Here is a 17381-nt window from a genome sequence, read left to right as displayed (position 1 = left end):
TTAGAACTTGTTGATATACTTAATACTCTTAAATACTTGCTTATTTCACTTAATGTTGCAATTGCCCATGTTCAAGAGAGATCCTACAGTATTGTATTGAAGAATTTGCATTATAAAAGCAAAATTCTTTTCAAGTCTTGTATACTCACATATTGTGTACTTAATATTTTCCTCACAGCCTTGACTGGAGAATACTTCCCTCATTTACTAAAGTTTTTTTTTTTGTGTGTGTGTGTGTATTCACATAGTTGTTCTGCTTTGCCTTGGGCTGTAGTTGTGTTTCCTTGATGGATGAATAGCTTTCTGTGTGGATAATTTGTATATCAGTTTGTAAAACATTTTCAGATCCTTTGGGAGAGAAAAGGTATTACACAAATCTTGGCTAATGGATGCATGTATTATTGTACAACTGTTTGATGCCTTTCATTATGGAACATCTGCAGTGGATGAACAGGCTCTTAGCACAAAGTTCTGTGACAGCTCCATTTCATATTGCAATAGCAGCATGGAAAAAAGCTCAGTAGTGCAATTTTACACAAAACCTCTTCTCCTTCCCTTTGATGTAGTCATAAGTCTTTTGGGATGCTGAGATCTGCCCTGTCCAGTGACTGCTAATCAGGATGAAGGGCACTGAACAGAGAACAGGCACTGCTGTTCTCCACTGCTTCCCCTCAATGTTTTAAGGTATCCCAGAATTATGGTGGCCAGTGGAGCTGCCATTTTTAAACTCAAATTTTGCTGTGTTAGAAGATTTTTGTAATTTTCAGCATAATGTAAGTACATATGTCTGTTTCAAAGGAAAAGAATTCTCAATAGAAATTTGATATTTAATCACTATCTGCTTCATGAAGCTTTTTGATTCATTTGTAGAATGAATTGGAGCTGGATGGAAAATATTTCAGAGGAAGATCATCCTACCAAAATGAATTTTGATCAAAAGAGTCAGGGGAATTATATAGATTTTTACAAGATTTTAGAATAGGAGAAGAGAATAATTTCTATTAGTATTGGAATATTTTCTTTCTAGCTGAATTTAATTTTGACTTCTGTAATGTAGAAATATTAACATAGTGTTACTTTTTTGTAATAGAACTAAATTAAATAACACAGTAGGGACAAAGTCTACTTTTGTTTAGTAGTAAGAAATGTAAGTAATCCAATGTTATTAAAACATTTTACTTAGTTTTTTCTCCAAATTTAATTTTATTGTGGAATAGGGAATTTTGTTATGATTCTATCCTGATTTTTAACTCACATCATTCTGTCTCTCTCTTTTTTTTTTTTTTTTTTTTTAATCTTTTTTTTCATTCTACTCTTCCTGCTTGCCACCTCCCAAATTCACAGGTAGAATTTGCTCTTCCCAATCCATCCCTATTATGTAGTAGATAAGGGCAACACTCTAGAAATTGCTCAATTAATTTAAGCATTCAATCTGGGTAATTTTTACTAGTAAGTGCCTAATCTATTTAGGCTCTGTTTAATATCCCACTTCCTTCCTGCTTCCCTCATGGTTAAACATCTGTGGATCTGGCAAATCTTCCAGGAGCAGCAAGGAGATCTTGGATTCCTGAATTGGCCAATTGCATTTTTGTGAGCTGTGGTTTAGGTCATGACCTGGGTGCATATTAATCTCAGTTCCTTATCAGTTTTTCACCACTGACAGAGGATCCTCAGGAACCTTTTGCTCTCACTGAATATCCATGCAGTGTGAAGTTCTTTGAGGAACAGCTGTCTGGCAACCATCAAAGAGAAAAAATGTCAACCTCCCATTTTTGTCTTAACCATGATGCTACTCTAGTAATCTTTTTGCTTTTTCTTCTGGACATATCTAGGTTAATAGGAGAATTCCAAGTTCCCAGACCAGTCATTTGTTGACGAATTTAAATTTATTTAATCTGTAAAATGTTGAAAGATTTGCAAATACATGATTACACTGTATTTCTGGATTCATGTATTTTATTGCAAATATTCATCAAGAGCATTTTAAAGGTCTGAACCTTAATTTTTTTCGCTCCTCAGTACAAATTGTACTGTTCTCTCCCTCAGTTTCAGGTGTATCTTCTTAAGAGTTACAAAGTAAGCTGGAAGCTTTTGTACCAACTCTGCTGTAACAGATTTTCATGGGTGAGGAGCTCTTAGAATAACTTTTGCCAGATAATATCTACAGGGCAAGGGTCAGAGTATGGGAAATGCATGTTTCAAAATCTAAGATCTAGTCTTGCCTCAGCCTATTCTATAATTTGTATAACTGCTTTCTTGAATAAAAATAGTATTAGTGAAAAGCTCGAGTAGTTTGATATTTTATTATTATTTCAATTATAGCTGTTTCATGTTCGTGAACAGGATCTTTTGCTGGAAGCTGCCATTAGAATTTAAATTCCATTAATACATTTGGATAGAGTTGCTCCATAGGGACTTTGGGAGTAGGTCAGGCCTGCCCTTTGAACTATTGTTAGAGTATGCTGTTTGTTGGATAATGAGAGTTATTTTTGTCTGTTCTTGGTCTTGTTCTCTGTACTTCCATTGAAATATTTGCATGTGTATTTTAATAAGTCTTGTAACTTTCCTGCTGGAATATATTTGCATCTATTTGTATTAACTCAGTGTTTGCATTGATTGTTTTATCTAAAACAAGACAAGGGGAGAAAAACATGAGTACAATTTATTCACAAAGAAAATAGCTTTTCACTGAAGCAGGTGTTTGAATGCAAAGTGTTTCTAAATGCAGAAGGTGCCTAGAATGTTCCCCTCTATCAAATAATTTCTTAAGAAACAAAGTTGAAATATTCGGTTATTTAAAGCCATAATTTAAAAAGCATTCTGTACAAAACCACAATCTGTCTGGTTTTCAGCGTTATGTGACTCAGAGTGGTTTTCTTCTGGAGAGCTATCTTTAGTTTTTGCATGCCCACAAATCCATTTAAAACACAAATGAGGAACAATCATCTTAACTTTTCTTGGTTTTTTTGGTGGCATTATTTGGATTTTTAAATTCACCTTTATAATTTCAAGGATTTTTTTTTTAGCCCAGTTACCACAGCTTTAAAATGAATCTGAAATCCATAATCAGAGTTTATTCATAAGATTTGATTTGAAAAAAGCCATCGACAAGCTCTCAAGCCATGACCTTGCAGCTTTCATAAAGTCATCAGCTGGACTACACAGAGGCTGTGAGGGATCTGATGAGAGTCTTTTCCCCTCAGTTTTATGAGCCTGAGTGCTGAAGTTCTTATAATAATGCAATGCAACTCTAGAATGATTGATTCTGACCATAATTCTATTGCTTTCTGCAGCTATTTCACCAAGTCTTAGGTGTTTGGGTGAAAACAGTACAAGGAAGCACCATAAACACCATACAACTTAATTGCTTCAACCATATGGCAGCAGTTTTAGTACCAGGCTCCAGTTTCAAAGATTCATCCTATTAATGAGTGTAAAACAGCCAGTCAAATTACTTTTAAACACTAATTTTCTAAAAAAGACCTAAATAAAAGTTGTCATGGGTGTTAGTGAAAACTGGTGAATTAATTAACACCAAAGCATAAATACTATAAAGCAATGAACCAACATTCAAAAATAATGATAAAAGGTGAAATTGGGTGCTGTAAATAAGAGTCTTAGGCTTGATTTTAGAAAGCTTTAGATAAGAATCATTATGTATACAGCCAATTCCCAAAGTCCTACCCCAAAAATACTTGTTTCCTATAATTCGAATTGATTTATGAAAATCTAACCCAGCATGCACAACCTTTGCTGGGTCTCAGTCCATTAGAGTGCTAAAACCTCACAATGAATATATTGTTAATGAATAAACAAGCTTCAGCTAAATGACTGCTAATGCCTTTTTCCTTCTTGATTAACAGTGGAACTCCATCACAACGGGTCTTATTGAGAATGAGCTGAAAGTAATCTTGATTGAAACATTCCTATTCAAACCCTAAATCATTAGAATTCTTCAGCTTTGATGAGAGCCAAATAATTAGTTGAGTTGCAACAGATCTGTGCCATGAACATCATGAATCAGAACATGTCTGCTTCTAAGACTTATTATTTGTATTACTGTAGCACCTAGAGGCCACAGGCAAAATCTGAGTGTTGTATATTGCTCAGTGCAAACAAGACCTCAAGTCCAAGAGAGTGCAGCCAAAACAAAGGCAGGGCTGGCAGTGGAGGCTGCTCTGTGGAAGTGCAGCAGAGCAATAGGTGTGGGAGTGCACAAGATGCCACCTTTGCTGCCCTTTTTGCTTCTTCTTTGCATAATGCAGATGTCAAACAAAAGGAGACAGCAGCAAGAGGGCAAGGAAGTAAAGGGACAGGGCTGACAGCAGCAGGGATGGGAAATAATGAATTATAAGAGAAAAAATAGATATGTAAAAGGGAGAGGTAAGAGAAGAGATGGTGTGAGGAGAAGCACAGGAACTGCTGATTCCTGATCTGAGAGGAAGCAGCTGTGCACAAGTAGCTGTGAGAGCAATCTTGTAGTTGGGTCTCATGCAAGGGGCTGTGTGGTTGCCCTTGGTGTGCTGGAAAGGGATCATAAAGTCTGCAACAAAAAGAGATTGATTATTAATTAGACAATTCTCTTACTCTAGGCATCACCAATTACAGTGGTGCAGACAGACACAAGAATCAAGAGATTATTTTAATTCTTTTGCAGCACCATTTAAGCATTTGAACATAGTTTCTGCATTAGCTCCCAGTTCTCTTAAGACTAACTGATCTAGATGATTTTCTATCTTATGTGCTTGCCACACTTCTGATTCTCCTTGCTACACGTCTGTGGTGCTGTGCATTGCCTGACCTTGGCTCCTGTGTTCAACAGCTGCCCTGCCAGTCCTGGCAAGAGCAAATGGAAATGATGCTGGAGAAACAGCTTTGTGCATACCTGTTTTAGTTCTACACAGATGATATTTTTCCGTACCAGATGAAACTGTCCTGGAAGAGAGTGCTGGGAGCCCTTGTGAGTCAATCTAGGTGACATTCACTGCTCTTCTACTGACAGGCTTGTTAGCCTAATTAATATAGAAATTAGGTTTGTTTGAAATTATAAACTCTTGGAAAATTAATGGTGGCTATTAATCATCCTCTAGTTTTTGTCTAGGTGCTTGCAAAATTCATCTGCTTGGGTGGTTTTTTTTTGTGCATCTTGACCAGTGGAGCAGTCAACACAGCGGTGGGTGATAAGTGGAAGGTGGAAACACTCAGTTCTCTCTAATCTGTGGTCACCTGGTGTGTAGTTCCTCAGTCCCATGTCATCTGCCTGTCCCTTTTTAAACAGCTCCCAGCACGGGCTGAAATCTCAGATTTCTGTCACTGCTATTAATTATGCTCACCATCCAGCCAGAATTGACCTTTCTTGTGAGGTTTGATGCAAAATGTATTAAAAATGATCAAAAGCTCCTCTCACGATGTGCTGACAGCTTTCCCTCTACCTTGCAGCCTCCCGAGACCCAAGCTAAGAGTGCTGGGGCTCTCTCTCCTGCCAGCCATGCTTTCCCATCCCAGTGCTCCATGCATCCCATCTCCTCCTGCATGGAGACAGTCCTGGGTTCTCCATCTTCCTGAGCACTGGGGCATGAAACCAACTTGACTTAACAAGCAGACCAGCCCAAGCCTAGGTGTTCCACCTGCTTGGGTTTGGGGTTATTTTCCCTTGCAAATGCTTATGTTCACTATTCCTTGAGTCAGGATCTGTCTTCACAGTTCAACTATTTCCTTCTTGATGGTTAGAATCAAATTGGAGGTGGTCTGCTTCATTCATCCTTACACAAAACACCCCTTGAAGCTATCTGATGATATGGCTTTGGGACACAGGGTTCCTATGGTCTTCCCTGGTGTTCTCCTTCTTCCTAGTTCCCTACCAGGGCCTCCTGTGCTGAGTTCAGCTAAAATTGTCCTCGAAGCCCCACTCACAGCCTCGGGATCCCCAAGATGAGTGTCTTAGTGCAAACCAGGGTTGCGATGCCCCAGGCCGAGCTTCCCAGCCGGGGCTGGCAGCATCCGTTCCGGTACAGCCGGGGAGATGCGCCTGTGGCCGCTGGCTGCTGGAGCGCCGCGGCGGGGCTGGGCAGCGGCGGGACAGCTCCTGCCCTGCCCGGCACGTCCGGAGCTGTGCGGCAGCAGAAGCGTTACAGCCAGCGAGCAGCGCAGCTGGGCTCCCTTCACCCTTCCTTCCCTGTAGCCCCTGTCGCGGTTCGTGCCGCCGGCGGCGGGGCAGCGGCGGCGGGGGCCGCTCCCCGCGGGGCGCTCGGGGCGGCGCGGCCCCGCCGCAGCGGGCAGCGACGCCCCCGTGGCGGGGGCGCGGATGGTCTCTCCCGGGCCGGCGGGAGCGGCTGTGACACCTGCTGGCGGCGGCGGGCCGGCCCACGGCGGGCGGAGCGGGGGGAGCGGGCGGGCGGGCAGAGCGTGCCCGCTCGGGGCGCTCCGCGGCCGCGCCCGGCGCTGATGCGCGGCCGCCCCGCGGCTCGGGGCACGGCCGGGCCGGGCGCCCCCTGAGCGCCGGAACGCCGGGGCACTGCGGTAGCGGCGCTGCCGCGGCGGCGGCTCCGCGCCCCCCGCCCGTCCTCCTCTTTCTCCTCCTCCTCCTCCTCCTCCGCCGCGCCACTTCCAGGGGAGGCTGGTGTCATGCGGCTGGCGCCGAGGGAGGGGTGCCCGGGGCCGCAGCAGCAGTGAGAGGCGCCGCGCCGAGCCCCTGCGATGACAGCCATGAAGGAGCAACCGGCGCACCCGGGCGGCAGGGGGAACCCGCCGCCGCCGCAGCCCGACCAGGTGCGACCTGCGGCGGGAGGCGCCGGGGATGGACGGGGATGGACGGGGATGGACGGGGCGGGGGGCGGCCGCCGTCCCGGAGAAGTTGTGCGGAGCTGGAGAAAAGTGTGCGGGAGGGGAGCGGGGGGCACGGGCGCCCTCGGGGCGGCTCGTTCGGGGGGAGGAGGGAGCCCGGCGGAGCTGTCTCGGGGATTCACTGGGGCCTCCCGGAGGGGAACCAGCCTCGCCCGGGCGCGCATCGGGGCTGGTGTCGGTCAGCCCAGCCCGGCGGCAGCGGGTCCCGCAGCACTTTGCGCTCCGCTTCCCGCGAAGCGCCGGGGGAGCCGCTCGGGCGGGGGATGCTGCCCTGCCCCGGGAGCGGCCGGGGATTGCCCGCGGTGCGGGGCGCTCCGCATCGGGGCGGGCACGGAGCGGCCCCGGAGGCCGGGGAGGTTTCCCGGGGAGATTTTGGCCGCGGCCGGGCGGCAGTCACGTCCCTTGGCCCGACGGTGCCGCCCCGTGGGCTGGCGGGGCTGAGGCTGGCGGGGTGCTGATGCCTCTCGGTTTGGTGTCTCTCGCTTCGAGTCTCGGGCGGTGTCCGCATAGGGGAGATGCTGCCGGGGAGCAGCCGAACTTGGATGTCATCCTCACGAAATCGAAGTTTTCATCAGCAGATCGCTGAGCCCGGTGCTCCCGGGCGGCAGGAGCTGAGGCATCGGCAGGGATGGGGCCGTCTGTCCCCGGGGACCCTCGGGCGGGGCGCGGGTCGAGCCGGAGCCGGAGGCTCGCAGCTGCCCTCGGGAGAGATTCCCGGGCAGCGCTCCGCTCTCCCGCTCCCGAGCGCCTGAAATACCGACTCCATCGGAGGGGGTTTTCACATTGTCCGTGCGCACCGCTTTTGGTTCGGAACTCTGAACGGGCTCGCAGGACGTGGGGAGCTGCGTTTCACGTTCTCATTCTCTGCTACAGCCATCCACGGAGCTCAATTTTCCTTCGATACACTCGCATTGGGTGAAAAGCGCCAGCAGTGCAAGCTGCTGGGCTCAGATGTGCTTTAGTGAGTCTGAGAACCCAGTCCTGCAAGCACAGCCAGGCTGCACGTTCAGCTCGGAGGAATCTGTCCAGTGTCAGTGAAGCCATTCATTTAAATCAATTTAAAGATGTATGCTCTCTGCTCAGAAATGTATGCACTATGGCACATTTTCGTGTCGTGCTGATAAAATAATACATTTGATCTTTCTTGAATAAATTAATTGCATAAGTTACATGATCTGAAATAGATGGGTAACTTCCATCAGTGCTTAAATTCCATGCAAATAGTAGAATTTATGGAAAAGTGACGATTATTTTAAGTAGGCTCAGAGGTTCATGGAGCTCGTAAATTTCAAGGACACTGTTTTGCTTTAGAGGGATACTGCTATTAGATGTAATAAAAAGTACTCGAACTTCACCAATCTCTATTTCTTTATATTCAATTCAGGGGTGTTGAATTGGCAATTGTTGTTGGAGGTAGAAGTCTTTTGCAAGCAGGATTAATATTATATGAACAAAATTGCCAGTTTGACTGCTTTTTTAGGTCGTAATGAGGAACAGCAGTAAGATATCAATTTAAAGCACATTAAATGTTAAGATTTATCCTAAATATAGAAATATGGTTGCCTGAGTGCTCTGGAGTTCCCAGCTTCTCTCAGTGGCGGATGTGGCAGCCACTGGTTTGTCTGTGGACCTGGCTGAATAAAGTGTAGGTGTGATGTCCTGTATATTTGGATTGGCTTTTCCAGACCAAGTGTCCTTATCTTGATGAAAGTTGACATTGGATCAGCTTTGGTTGCCTGTTGCCTTAGGTGCCAGGGACATCATGCAGTGTGTAGCAGCATGGCATGCAGAATGTTGCTTTTAGTGGACAGCAAGTCTTTCCATGGGTTTGAATGTCCATCATAAGGACAGAATCCTGCAGTGGGCTCTGTGCAGAATGAGGCCAGGATTGTGGGTGTCCAATCCTGCAGCAGCCAAGATCCATGGGAGATGCTCAGCCCTGGGCAGGGCTGGGCCAGAGGCTGTGCCTGACTTCAGGTTTGTGCTGGAAACCATTCTTAGTGCAGCAGCATGGTGTGGCTGTGATCCTAACAAAAGAATTTCATAGTTTCAAAGCTTTTTGTTGACTTGCTGTAGTTGCAGTTGCAGGGTTGGTGCTGTGCTGAGTGTGGGGGGAAGAAGGAAAGGGGTTCACAGGTTCCCTCTGCTTTTCCACACCACACAGCACTGTCATGGGCTTGCTCATACTGAAAATGCACCATTCTTAGGGCCTTCAGTAAATCCATCTGTGTGTGTACTCGTTTCACATTGCATGTTGCTGGTGAGCTTGTGTGAACTTGTAGTGTCACTGCATTTGACACCTGGAGGTTATTGACCTATTCATAACAAGAAAGTGTCTGCTCTGAGAAGGGTTTCCTGAGGCAGGGCTGGCAAATCTTTTCTGGTAGAGAAATAGAAAGTCCTAGAGTTCTAAGTGTAAATCTCTTTCCTGATTCCAAAGTCTGGTTTTACAGATTTCTCTAAGAGCAGTCATATCAAAGGTGAAGCACTTCTGGTAAATTTATAGGCTTGTGACCCAAGATGGGATTTCAAATTACAGCAGGCTAATGCTGGGATTCTCCACTTTAAATAAAAGCTTGGTTTGCCTGACTGAAGCATCCACAGCCATCACCTTATAAATAATTGGATGCAACTGCATATCCAATGCTTCCTGTGATAGTACTTTTAAACCAAGGCTCCCCTGGGACAAGGCATCCAAGAACAACTTCCATTAAAGTGCTGTTCATGTTTTGGCATTCAGTTTGATAAATTAGCCAGATTTATTCTCACCTCACTGCTAAATGATGAGTCATATGTATTGCAAAAATTACAGTTTTATGTTCAGGTGATATATCTGTGGAAAGGAAAATAGTTGTAAATTACCTGTATTTCTGGAATGTTCCATCCAAGTGCTTAGACTTCTGTCACTTGAGCTCTTTGTCAGGAGTTAATGTGTCTCTCTCAGTTCCCCTTAGAGAACAAAAATGAGTGTTTTTTGTCTTGTAGCTCATAAGAACTGTCCTGGGGTCTTGGACAATGATGTTTAGGGATCTTTTTTAGAAGGCACAACCATTTAGTAGTCAGTGGAAACAACATATTTGAAAAATATAATGTGCCTGAATGACTATCTGGCTGATGAATGTTGCTGTCTTTGCAGATGAAAAACTAAGATAATTCCTCTAGGTATTACCTTTGTGAGGCTTCAGTCTGTTTACAAAAAACCAGATGATCTACACCACCTGGTGCTACTCACTGTTCTTTGTGTGTGCAGAAGACAGACCTTTGAAATTTATAATCGTTTTCTCCTGAGCCTCTTTTACTCTCCCAACCTGAAGCCTTTTAAAAATTGATTTTGAAACAGAAAAATGGTGGGTTTTTTGTTTGTTTGTTTTCCTTTCTTTTTTTTTTTTTTTAACTGTATATAATTTTAGAATCTACTACATTATTCTTTTTAAAACAGGCAAACAGGCAAGGTCAAATCAGACATTTTGTTGTACTAAATCAGGACATTATTTGGTCAATAAGTATTTAAATTACATGTTTAGTAAAAAAAAAAAAAAAACAACAAGGACAACTGGCTACTGTTTGCTTGACTTGTGATTTTGGGGGTTGACTCTTTTTTATCTCAGGACCAGTTTCTGTGATCACCAGACAAGTGGCACATTCTAAAACTACATCTAGAGAACAAATGAATGAAAGACAATTATCTGTGTTTTATTTTTCAGTGACTAAAGCCAGAATAATTTCTATGTCTTTCTTCATTGCTTTGCTTCTTTTTCCCAAAACCAGGCTCTTTTCTTATAGTGGGAAAAATATTGATGGATAGCTGTCTGTCCAGAGCAATATTCACTTTAATGAGGTTTTATCAAGGTGAGAGGGCTCTCCTTTGCCCCACTCAGGTCAGTTTGAGCTCGATGGGTCAGGCAGAAACTTGAACCCTTAATCACATACACACAACAGCTCCAGCACTTGAAAGATTTAGTCAGGTGGTCAATTCCATGTCCCCCACTCCTGTTTGTGTTCAGAGCAGGCTGAAATAAGAAATCCAGTTCTAGCACATAATCCAAAGTGACTTTGCATTTTTCCAGCCTAGTGAAGCTTTTACCTTGCTTTGTTGTGGCTCTCTACCCAACTTACTGATTTCAGCAAGGTTCAACACTGTGTCATAAACAGTAGCTAAGGAAAGCCAATAGTAGTGGTGAAATGAGGTTATGTTATTGTGCCCAGAATATTTCATAAAGAGCTGTCATTTGAATCTTAACTTAAACTTTTAAATTCTTTTTCTTGCACTCTACAGAGGCCACACTATATCTGTGCTGAATTGATCAAGGGGGATTTCAGGTTTGCAATATCTGTTGGCTTTGTGACCAGCTGCACAAGAAGTTTTTAGGAAAATGTATTATCTGTGGAGGTTTGTAATATTGTTCAGGATTCAGACTCTAGAGGAAGGCCCAGGATGTGTCATCTTTCAAATAGTACATGTGGCCTTTTTTCTCTTTGCCTGGTGACTGTTTCAATGTAGTTCCGCTGTGTACCTGGTCGTGGTGATTGGCACTAAAAGCCTGAAGCTTGTCTTCCATCTTCACTGCAGTTTTTGTCTTCTGCTCTGAGCTCTGTGGGGCAGGGTCGAGCAGGATCTTGGTTTTGGTGAGATGCTCCTGGTGTAAATTGAGGAGCATCATTGTCTGACATCTGGTACCTGCTGTGAGTGCATGCACAACCTCAGGGAGCTTGAGCCACACAGGCTTTTCAGTGTCTGCAGAGCACACCAGGGTATTTCTCTGTACCTCTCAAATACAGAAGTGATGAGTGTCAGAAACTTTCCTAATGCAGGGAACTTCACCAAGACCCTTGCAGTCCTTTATGCAGCCTCTGCCCTGGGGCACAACCACAGAGAGGTCTCTGCTGGTGGACACAGGGCAGGGTGATCATGCTGATGCTCTCCTGCTCTTGGTACCCTCCCCTTATGGTTCTGAAGCATTTTTGCAGTGTGCCTTGCTTGCAAAACAGCGTGTGAGAACCTGGGCAGCATCCTCCAGCACCTGACTTTCCAGCACATAGAGCCCTCTGCTTGCAGGTGGATTAAAGGGATTACTTAGTGCAGTAAATCAAAAACTGTGAAACAGGGCAATCTTTCTGCTCTGCTGTGTTAGAAAGGATTGCAGGCACGTTGTAGATTACATAGTACCCTCAGACATTTCAACATACATCTTGTATTAGCTATTTTTAAAATCCCTGTCCTGTTCTTTTCCAGTATCTTCCAATTGAAAGTGTTGCTTCAGGCAAACTGTTTTGCTAATTAACAAGAGGGAGGAACTCTTTAAGCAAACAGAGATACTGTTTGATGTTATTCTCAATTTTGAAAGCCATCATTTTAGCACTTTTTAATTACTTGGAGGCATTTGGAGATCATATGCATGTGTTAGTGACACACAAATGTGACCACAGACTCTCTTCTCATGGTGTAGTAAATAATGCAATAAGTGATCCCTAGAGGAGTATCATAATTGTTGTTGTTGTGCTTGACTGTATTTTTTTTTTTTTTTAATTTAGAGAGTTTTGAAATTTGTCTGACCTATGGAAGGACTTGTAGGTGTGCAGATTTGCATCTCACATATTTTACTTTAACATTATATCTCAATACTCGGGTAGTCCCACCTGCTGCCACACCTGCCTGTGTCCTGCCAGCAGGTACCTGTAATTTGTCACTGTCTTTATAAGTCTTACAGGACCTGTGTCATATTTCAAGTCCATGCATCAGTCACAAAATCTTGGACGTCTCAAACTCTGTCCCTTTCCGCTTTAATCATGCACTTCTTTCACGCTTCACTCAGTTGCATCAAATGATGTTCATGAATATGTGATAGTAAAAAGAACAATGCTGGTGGTGGCTGATGATGATAAATTACTGTATTTATCCATTAGGAAGGACTTTGGATGACCTACAGATCTGAGGCTGAAGCTAAAAGACCTTTTTTAATCTTTCTTAACACTGCTGGCAACAGCCACATAACTTATTATGTGTTATTTATGTAGAGAATCTGTAAATAGTTTTGACTGATTCTAAGATAAAATAGATGAGATAAAACCCCTCTGGCATTTGGAGGATATTGCCTAAGAAAATCAATTAGGGAGTATTAAACAATGTGATAATTTAAGGAAAATAATGCTTTTTTAAAAGCTTTTGGGGGCATATATTAGACTGCCTGGGGCAATATTTGCAATTTGCAATTTCTTTGGGGAGGAAAGAAAAGCATTTTGTAGCTTTGCAAAAAAACAAACCGGGCCAATATTGAAGTTTTATTTTTGAGAATATGGAGAGAATTCCAAATGCCAATGGGAAAACCATTGAACTTGCTTGAAGTGCTGGGTAAGTGCAAGAAAGTAAATCAAACACTGCCAGTGTGACTGATCATTCATCCCCCGTGTTTGTTCTCTCTGCTCCTGGTGGTGCAGAGACTGCTGACCTCCTTTCCCCTTTTCCATCCTAAGGCTTCAGAGCCTGCTTAAATCAAAGAATTTAAGATATATTGGGGGAGTCTTTCAGAACAAAAGTTTGAGCATAAATCCACCTAATTATGAGTGATGTGCTGCTGTTTTCATTCTTAAGGAAGAGCTGTTCAAATCAGTGGTCTAATAAGAATACTAAATAGACACATAATTGCTCTAAACGCTGGGTGGGCTGGGTCAGTGCAGTTCAAGAAGAATTTAACAAACAGAAGATGGTGGATACATGCATATGTTTAAAAGCAGCTCTGCGATTTTGGTTTGTTTTTTTCACTTGGCTTAGTTCTGATGCAACTACATTGGTTTTTTTTTCACTGCAACACTGAATCTATTTCTTACATGTTTGTAGGTATTTGTTTGCTACTTTTGAAACATCCCAGTGTTTATTGCCTCCCCAGTCAAGACAGAAATACACACGAATGGGTGAATTGCAGGAGGTGGAGAGGTCTCAGTTTCACAGAGATGCTTGTGAGGACCACTCAGAATCTGAAATAGACAGCAGGAAACAAAAGGGGTGTAAGTCTCACTTATAACCATATGATCTTCTGTAATTGACATTTTTTTTCCCAGCTCTACATAAGTGGATGTATCTGAAGGAGCTCCACTAACTTCAAAGAGAATGGAGATTATGAAATTGGAGGTTAAAAACTCTTGTCTTGTTCTTGGCTGGTTACAAAATTTCTGTGATTTAGGTGGGTCCTTGAAGGCTGCAATTTGAGAAATAACATCAGTGTTTGAGGTGTGTTGTTGTTTTGGGAATTTGAAATGTCAGAGTTGCCTGTGATGGACCTCCAGTGCACATTTATGGGAAGCTAACTGTGTTTTTAAATGTTACTGAGCAATGCCATAGGGAGGTAGCTCACGTGTCAGTAAGACAGTGATTTGTGGTCAGCACTGACTAACTGATGTTTGTGTACTTCTGTGAGAAAAAACACTCAGATTTAGGAGTATCCTCACAATCCAGAGGAGTTGCAGGAAGGTTGGTTTTATTGGTAGCTGTCTAAGTGTCTGGATTTCTGCCCTTCAGGCAGGAACCTGAGATGGTGTGAAATGCAGTGGTCACAGTGGTTGTCATTTAGGGTGCAGTTGCTGCTACCAAAGTGTTGCAGCCCCATGTGTGTGTTTGCTGTGCCAGTGGAACAACCCCACGGGTGTCTGGGGTAACACATGTGCTGCTCCTGCTCAGGGCATTTGGTTGTTACTCACCCCCAAGATCATCTATACAGCCTGGAAATTCCAGGTGGAAGATTTTCTATTGATTACAATACACATTATGTCTGTGAATGGAGTTTTATATTAAAAAAAAATTGTGCAGTCCTGAAAAAAAGAGACTATATTAGAAAATCAGTTTAATCTGATTTTCTTGTACTATCCATTCTCTATTATTTCAGGAAAATGGTAAATAAAAAACATACTTAGGAATGTTGGGTGTGATCCAGCAGAGCTTTCAATGATTATCTCTGAAGTGGTTCATAGTGCTAAAGGTAGCATTTTATCTGCATAATTTGATGATTTTGGGTAGAATTAGTATTTTTTGTGTATCTAACCCCAGCAGATTTGGGCTGAAAATTCCTCCTCTGTTCTTTCTGCCAGCACAATCCTGTGTGACTCAGCTGAGCAGGATGGACTCTTAACCCCTCACTAATTTTTCAGTGATCTGTGGATGCAGCACTGAATGTTGCTTTCATACCACTGTGTCTTTCCATCATTCTAGGAACTTGAACTTGCACTGGTAATAAGGAGGAGAGGAATAGCACACCAAAATTGTCAGCAAATTGCAAAAAGCCTGAGAAAAACAAGGTTTTTTTGCCTGTGCTGTGCTCAGTGTGCTCAAGTATGGAGTAATGAGCCATAGTCACATTTACATGGAAACCACTTCCCCTAATGAGGAGAATGGTGTTATCTATTTTACTGTAGTGGTTTTCCATTGAAAGCAGGACTTCAGCACATCCACCAGCCAAAATGTGGGCTGGGAAGAGCTTGGTGGAAACAAGGTACATAAATAGGGATGGATGAGATTGAGATCTCTGGCTGTGACCAGTTGAGGGGGAAAACAGACTCAGTGTGAGAAATCCCTTCCAGGAGCTGCTCTGTGTTGCAGTCGAGTGCCTGATTTTGCCCAAATCATAACAAGAAACAAAAATAGATGCATAAAAGGAAAAGGAAAGGAAAGAGGAAAGTGAAATAAGGAGCATATTTTTCAAGACAGGCAATTTAACCCTCAGAATAGAAATGCTGAGGTAAGTTTTGAACTTTGAGCCTTTTGGTGTCTTTAAATGACAAATGGTTTCCAGAAAGATGTCCAAGCAAAAATTTTTGGCCTTTGAAAAAAGGCAGTATCCTAGGGAAATGTAATGGGTTGCAGTCTACAGGAGATGGAATGATGGGGATGCCTTGGTGAATCAGTGTATTACTGGTAGTTTTACTGTTGTTGATAGTAGATCCAAATGAACTCCTATGAGATAAAAAACAAACCTTTATTACAATCATCTCTCTTTTTTCCCCCCCTTTCTGCTGCTTGACAATGATAGAAAGTTCCTCCTTTCCTTTTGATGTGCTACTGTAAATCTTTGCTGTAATGGGAAAGGAATAATAGATTATCTTATATCTGAGCTAAAGAGAACTTTTTGAAGAGCTGCTGACTGAAGAATGGAATTCTACTGATTTCCATGCAGAACTTGACAAAACTTAATATATATTTGCTTTGGGTCTGAAAGCTGCAGCTGTGACAATGGCAAGGATTTCAAAGGCTGCCCTTTGGCTGGATGTGGTCAGCATTCATCCATGACCTGCCATTAACTCTCATGCCAGGACCTTGATCTGGCTGTAAGTGCTGTGCAAATTTTTTTCTATTTATTTTTTCTTTCATTTTTCTCCTTGAGAGAGCAAGAATTTCAGTTATATGGCATTGTACTTGCCATAAAGATTTTGAGGAAAAGACTTTTTTTTTGTTTTTTTTTTTTTTCTTATTTTATCACATGGGCTGTTGCAGTGAAAACAACCTGATGTGTGTCTTCCATGTGAATGTGCAGTATGGTGGTTGGGTTAGAGCAGGCACAAAAACACACAAACACTTGTTTGGTGGCTTTAGCAGGTCCATGTTGGGCTGTGCACATGCAGCAATGTCCACTCAGCTCTCGTGGAGTGACTTGTTCTGCACCTCAGGGAGGTGTTTTTTTCTCCTAAAAAGTCTTGTTTTACAGCTGGTATGTCTCTTGAGACAAAGTCTGTATTTAAAAGTAGTAGTGTTTAGTCACTGAAAATGAGTTAACTGGTTCTACAAAGGCTCTTGGATTTAGCTGACGGATTACTGGGAGGCTTTTGCCCTTAAGGAATTTCTTGAGGTTCTTGGTATGGAAAGAGCTGTGCTTTGAGATTAAATTATTCAGGTGTTTTTCAAAGTAATTAAGGTTTCTAGCATGTAATGTTTTATGTATGCAGGTTAAAAACGAAGGTTGATTAAATCACAAGAAAGGGAAGTTTATTCACAGGCGACAGACGGTAATGTCTCTTTTGTGACTGGTGGAATGCTGTTGAGCCCACTTCATTACACTGAATATTGAACCATTATATTAGTGCCATTTTTTCTAAGTGATGGCATTGTTAAAAAGCAGGCAGTAGAATTTGATGCAGTACAGCCCTGGCTGTGTAAGTAATGCAGAATGCTTCTTTTTTCTGTCAAGCGTCTGATTTATAGACAATTTTTCAGCTTGTGTTTTTGAAATGGCCAGGTGAGCTATACAAAACTCAGCAAGACCAGGAGGCAGGCCAAAGTAATGATTTTCTTGTTGGAAGGTAATAGGCATGCCAGTATAGCATGTAATAACAGCAGGTTTTACAGAGTGCTGCAGAACAGTAGGAGTGTGAAACACACACGTTACATAAATTATCTGTGCATGCATTTCTGCAGAGTTCTGGAAAAAAAGTTCATACTTTTTTTTTTCTTCCTTCTTTTTTTTCCAGTCACTGAGGGTATTAATGCATGAATTCCTTCAGCCTTTTAGAAACTTAACCTGTCTTATCTCCTTTGGATTGAGTTCCTTATCCTTTGG

General features: G+C 42.9%; 1 protein-coding gene across 6 annotated transcripts in view; it reads left to right on the top strand.

Moving 5' to 3' along the window:
- The window catches only part of DPP10 (dipeptidyl peptidase like 10), a 445885-nt gene that overhangs the window by 209098 nt on the left and 219406 nt on the right, over positions 1–17381 (top strand). The window contains exon 1 of one of the 6 annotated variants that reach the window (XM_079310521.1): positions 6364–6768. The exons of the other annotated variants lie outside the window; for them this stretch is intronic. Within the exon in view, the coding sequence (XP_079166647.1) occupies positions 6697–6768 (72 nt within the window). The 5' untranslated portion in view covers positions 6364–6696. Of the gene's footprint in view, positions 1–6363; positions 6769–17381 lie in introns of those variants that run through there. 6 annotated transcript variants of the gene reach the window in all.

Source organism: Erithacus rubecula (genome assembly GCF_903797595.1).
Source record: "Erithacus rubecula genome assembly, chromosome: 8".
Lineage (NCBI taxonomy): Eukaryota > Metazoa > Chordata > Aves > Passeriformes > Muscicapidae > Erithacus > Erithacus rubecula.
The sequence above is the reverse complement of the archived record's forward strand: the minus strand, read 5'-3'. Positions and strand labels throughout refer to the sequence as shown.